Here is a 5863-nt window from a genome sequence, read left to right as displayed (position 1 = left end):
CCCCTCTTCCCCCACAGTGGGGAAAAAAACAAAAAAACATCAGAAAAAAAAAAAAAAAAAAAAAAAAAAAAAAAAGAAAGAAAGAAATTTTGCCTTATGGTGTTCCCGAAGTCCCCCAGAGTCCAATCCTACAACTGGGTGAGGGTGGCATTAGGTTCCGAAAGTTGTTTCATGGCGGAGCTACGGCTCTGGCTGAATCCTGAGGTACTCCTGATATTGGTAAGCACTACTCTGCTGAAAGAGACACCAATGACTACCGGTCACTGAGTGAGTACCAGGTGCCAGCAGCACTCCACATGGTCACCCATTCATTCATTCATTTACACGGTCATGTCTAACTGAATGTCTGGTGTTGCGCCAAGTACTTACTAGTTGTTATCTCATCAATTCTCATAACCCCATCAACTAGATGTTATTATTCCCACATGTGATTCAAGGAGCTGGAGGGCAGACAAATTAAATAACTTCAGTGGGATCACACAGCAATAATTTGAACCCAAGTCTGCCTGACTCCAAAGCCCAGCTTGTTCCACTATCTCAGGGTGCAAGGGAAGGGGAAGTGCAGAGTCAGAAGCCCTCAGCCAACCCATGGGGTTGCTTAAGTAGGGCCTGAGCTTCCCTACCCTATGGACCATGATAGGACCACAGTTTGAAGACCCAATCTACAGCAGGCCCCAGGCCTCTCCTTCCCTGGGCCAACCCAGCCCTTGCGCTAAGGACCAAAGGCTTACAAGAGTTTATCTTTTGCTTCTTTGGGGTGCTCGCTGGGCTAACAATAAATCGTGGCAGCAATTTTCCTGAAGAACACTGAGTTCTTTTGGCCTGCTGGACCTGGCAGCTGCTCTCAGGCCCAGCCTCTCTGGCTCCATAAGGAGGGGCAGGCACACTTTGCTTTCAGCACATCTCCCTTACACACCAGAACTAAAAAGTCCCAGTTTGCCAGGACATCACCCTTGGATCCACACACAGCACCCCAGGGACCAGGCCTGACCTTCTTCAAAGGCCTTACAGTCTTCAATGATAGCCCTGCCAGACTTGTGGGTCTCCAAAGTGCCCGCTCATCCAAGGCATTGCCCCATACCAGCTCCTACCTTCAAGTCCTGGCTGTCCGCCTCCCGCAGCTTCTGGAGTCTGAAGTCTCCCTCGCAGGGATTGAGAGCCGATGGGGGTGCGACACAGGCACACTTGCAGGACGAGCCCGAGGTGATGGTTTCCACAGTATAGAAGTCTTCCTTCCTGGAAGTGCCTGCATTGATCCTTTGGCAAGCATCTCGGCCCAGGGGTCTCACCACACACTTGCACTGACAGTCCGAGCCCTCAGACATAGCCTTGACCTTGTCATAGTCCCCCAGCAACTAGACACATAGAGAATGGGTTGGAGGCATGCAAACACAGGTGTCAGTCAGCCTCCAGAAAGAGGATCTCCATTTACTTAGTTAAATGTCCTGCACTAGCCAGAGGCCTCAGACAACTCTGAACCATGGAGCCAATAAGTCACTGAGATGCAGTTTGCCGACTCTGACATTTCCTTGAAGACATTCAGAGTTCAGCTCTCTTCATTTGTCTTGGAAAGCTGTGCCTTTCTCATGGGGCCTTAGACTTTCATTATTGAACAGAAAAAACAGATGAGTCCTGTCATTTGTCCAATAGCCTTTGCCTTCTGCTACAATTTAGGTTTAGGCTTTTTTTCTTTTTTTTTTTTTTGAGACAAGGTGTCTTTTTGTTGCCCAGGCTGGAGTGCAGTGGCATGATCTCGGCTTACTATAACCTCACCTCCCAGGTTCAAGTGATTCTCCTGCCTCAGCCTCCTGAGCATCTGGGATTATAGGCACATGCTGCCATGCCCAGCTAATTTTGTATTTTCATTTTCACCATGTTTGCCATGCTGCTCTTGAACTCCTGACCTCAACTGATCCACCTGCCTTGGCCTCCCACAATGCTGGCGTTACAGGCATGAGACACTGCGCCAAGTCAGAATCCAGGTTTAAATGTAAAAAGGTAAAGAAGGAATTGGAGAGATTGAAAAGTTGTTATTCAGGTTTGAAGACTACTGGCTTCTCTCGTTCATTCATTCAACATTTATGGAGTGCCTCCTAGGGACTGGGAGGTGCTGTGAAGGATAAAGAGAGGCCAGACAGAGAGCCTGCTCACAAGGAGCCTACAGTGAGGGAGGCATAGAAATAGCAATCACACGGAGTAGAGAGTTGCAAGTGCCCTGAAGAGGCAGAGAGAAACGGCAGTGGGAGCTAAGAGTGGCTCCAACTGGAAGCCAGGGAAGACTTCTTGGAGGAAGTGGCGTTTAATCTGGGCCCTGAAGGATGGTTTGGATGTGGAGAAAGGGAATTGAGAGGAAAGAGACATGTCCAGAAACCAGTAAGGTTTACTCAGTCTAAGAGTTCTTGCTTTTGAACCCAAACCCCAGGCCAAACCCAGGAAAGCAAACTGGCAGCACCTGCTGCTTTTGCAATGCTAAACAACTCCTTCTGGGCGCTTGCCCTGCCAGGCTCTCCGGCCAGGAAAACACGCAACAGTAGGCTTTCTGGAGCCCCTACCCTGGGCACTTGCTGGAAAAAGGCTCTTCTCTCCCAATCCTCTCCAAAAGGCCCTATATCCCCGAAGCCAGGGCTCCCTTTCTAGGCAGGCAGAAGGGTTCCCTTCATTTGACTAATGATGTTGTCAGGCAAGCACTGAGTGTGTTTGAGTGGAAATGTTCCTTGGGATGCTGTTTGGGGGGAAGAAGGCTTGTAAAGTTTTCCCTGCGAAGGTTGGGTTTCTTCTAATAGTAATATTTGCTTTAGGGCTGTTGTCAAATACAGAATTGATCAGTAGAAGAAGGTGGTACAGTTGAGGATGACTTAAGCGGCTGTTCTTTACAGGCTGATAGTAAATTGTGGCTGTCTGCTCTCTGAAACTCTGCCTAGATTCCTACATAACCCTGCTCTGAGAACCCTGGGTGGATTCCTTTCAGGAGGCTCGAGTTTCAGGAAAGTTTTTGTTGATAGTGTTCCAGAGCCCCAATGTGAGAGATTTTTATGTCTTTTCGATTTAGGGGTCAGCGTGAGGTAACGGGTGGGTAGAGGGCATATATTAGTATGATTATTAAAGGAAGAGTGAGGAGGCTAGTGTTTGATAAATCACAAAGTGCAGCTGATTATTCTCTCTACAGGAAGGAGAAAAGGCCCAGTCCTAGGGTTTGGGGGAGGTGGAGGTACAGGTAGTGCTGGAGGATCCTTTCGCAGACATCCCCATTCTGAGGATCCTGGTGACACCCACCATACGTCATCATGACGGCTCTGGAGAGCATGAAATAAACACTCCAGAGGGAATTGTCCCTTACAGACATGGGATCTGGGCTGAAGACTGTCAGTAGCCCTGGCTCTACTTCTGTCTTTTATAGTCTTTATCTATAGATGGGTATCAGGGTGTTTTGAAGATTGAGTCAGAAAAAAAACAAGTTTAAGTACTTTGTAAACAGACATGTTGCAAAGCCCATCACTATCACGGGTTACTTGGCTCCCCACTGACAGTCTGCCCTGGTTGCCGGCATCTGCATTCCCACCCTCCCCTCCCAATATACTCGGTCATATTCTCAATCTCTCTGTTTGGGGGTCACCTCACATTCATCACATATGTTGCTGTTCTGACTTCACCCCATGCCTCTGCCTGCGTGTCACACCCTCTGCCATAAAATATCTCCCGATGGGATATGCCATCTGCCTCCTGGTCAACATACCCGCCTGTTTTCACATTCCAATTCTGACAAACAGCCACATAGACAAGAGATACTTTTCACAACCCTGAAACCAAAACAACTCTTTTCCTTTCTTCTCAAGGAGTTGAGCAGCATCTTCCCTACTTCACCTCTCCTTTCTCCTGATTTGATGACCTTGAAAGACCCCATGATTTTGAGAAGAGAACCTATATACCTCCATTAAGAAAATATTCTGATACATGAAAATCAAATGCCTTTTCCATTTGGTAACGGAGGGAAAAACAGCTGCCCCCAAACCCTTCAGCAAGGACCAGCTCTGGCTTTCATCACCATCCAGGGCGAGAAGGGCGGTCGTGACACTCGGCATCCTACCTGAGATAAAACGTTCTCCTGGTTGTCCGCCTCGTTTTGCAGAGTCTCATCCTCCGTGGGCACCACTGTCTGGGCATCTGGGGGCTCACTTGTCCCTGTGGGGACAATGCTGGCTACCCAGCCCGGAGCCACAATCAGAGAGAAATAGAGAACTAGTAGCAGAGGCTTGGCCATGGGGGACGCGATGAGAGAGAGGGTCCTCAGCCCCTGCAGAGAATGGCCGGGGCGGGTGGTCTGGGCAAGGATTTGTGCGAGAGAGTGTCCTAGCTAGAGCCCGAGAGTGGCTGCTCAGAGCGCCTTCTAAAGCTGGGTGCAGCTGAGGGCGACAGGAGGGTGCGTCCCAGAGACTCTGGGCATCTCCTTCCGGACGCGAGCAGCCCTCGACTGTGCAGCCCCAGGGGAGAGCGGGACGCAGGGAAGAGGGGGTGACGGGGAAGGTGGAGGCGGGCAGGGGCTAGCTGAGCGCGTCGCCCGCAGGAGGGCTCAGGTGACAGGAAGGCGTTCGGACAGATGCCCGCGGTGCGCGCCGGGACGGGCGGCAGGGAGCCTCGGGGCGCACGGGTACCGGGCACGGGACGGGCAGAGGCGGTGGCGGCTGGGCGGCTGGGCGGCTGAGCGAGGGAGCCGCGGAGAGCTCGCGCGGAAGGAGGGCGGAGCCTCTATTGTGCCGGGGCCGCGAAGATGCAGCCAGTGACCGCGCGGAGGAGGAGGACCGGGAAGCGCACAGGGCTCGGGCGGAGGGGCACCCTGCGGACCCCGCCCCCGCTGGGGCTCAGCTGCCGCGCGCCTGCTGGGGGTGACGTCGGAAGGGCTTTCCTTTCCTTTCATCTGACCTTAAATGAGTGCAGAGAAGTTACCCCGAACGGCTTCCCTGAAGTTTTGGGGTTTGCCTATCCTCGCCGAGAGGAGCGCCTTTCCGCCACAGGCTCGGAGCGCTCGCCCCAAGCCCGAGCCACTTAGGGATCTGCCGCATCCTCCTTTAGCACACTGGGGGCTGGGGAGAAGGCGCGTTGGCTTCCAGGCGTTTCTTTCCCCTGACTTAACCCTGGGCGAGACCTCGGGCAGCTTTGAACTTAGCGCCGTTGGTAGCTTGCTTGTCTGCCACAGCTTTAGAACCTAGTAATACCTCCACCCAGAGGAGAACCATTGAATTCCCTCCTGGAGTGTGTCCTGGGTTGTGTAAACGTTCAAAGTTAGAGGAATGACTGTACATCTCTGACTTTTCGCGAGTTCTCAAGGGGAAAGCTAATGCCTGATAATCGAATGATTACTGAAGAGAACAGATCTTCCCGTCTTCCTGGTTTGAGACCAGTCTCTGGGTCTCTGTTACCAGATTATCGCTAAGAGGGTGTCCACTTCCAATAGTGTGCAATTATGTTACTATGTCCCTCGATTGCTGAGGACAACCTTTTATAAACCTACAGTGAAGATTAACAGTGTGTGAATTTAAGGAAGGGCACTGTGCCATCCTGGACAACTGTCACTCGGACTATTGAACAGAGCCAGGCCCCTTCAAAAGATATTATGCATCATTGGGGAATTCGAAGACAGAGTTGGCTGTTTGAAATTTAATTCAGCAACTTATTATGTCATCAAAGACCCTCAAGCTCTTTCCATTTTCCACTCAATTATTCTTAGAACGTTTGGCTTTTTGACCTAATCATAATTGATTTAAGTAAGTCCCAGCTACCCCTGTGCCAGACATTCAATTTCCCAGTCTCCCTTACAGCTAGAGGTAACCACCTGGACAAGATATTTTGCTTCCTGATAAAAGAAGCA

The 5863-nt window shown here is 50.8% G+C and overlaps 1 protein-coding gene across 2 annotated transcripts in view; it reads right to left on the bottom strand.

The window, feature by feature from the left end:
* Positions 1-5286, bottom strand: part of OLFML2B (olfactomedin like 2B) — a 41691-nt gene extending 36405 nt beyond the window's left edge. For both annotated transcript variants that reach the window (XM_032291578.1, XM_032291579.1), the window contains exons 1-2: positions 4085-5286; positions 1092-1355 (exon numbers count right to left, since the gene is read on the bottom strand). In XM_032291578.1, the coding sequence (XP_032147469.1) occupies positions 1092-1355; positions 4085-4258 (438 nt within the window). In that variant the 5' untranslated portion in view covers positions 4259-5286. The remainder of the gene's footprint in view (positions 1-1091; positions 1356-4084) is intronic.
* Positions 5287-5863: the final 577 nt, after the last annotated feature.

This window comes from Sapajus apella, unplaced genomic scaffold (assembly GCF_009761245.1).
Source record: "Sapajus apella isolate SASKATOON/1434 unplaced genomic scaffold, GSC_monkey_1.0 scaffold25, whole genome shotgun sequence".
NCBI classification, from domain to species: domain Eukaryota; kingdom Metazoa; phylum Chordata; class Mammalia; order Primates; family Cebidae; genus Sapajus; species Sapajus apella.
The sequence above is the reverse complement of the archived record's forward strand: the minus strand, read 5'-3'. Positions and strand labels throughout refer to the sequence as shown.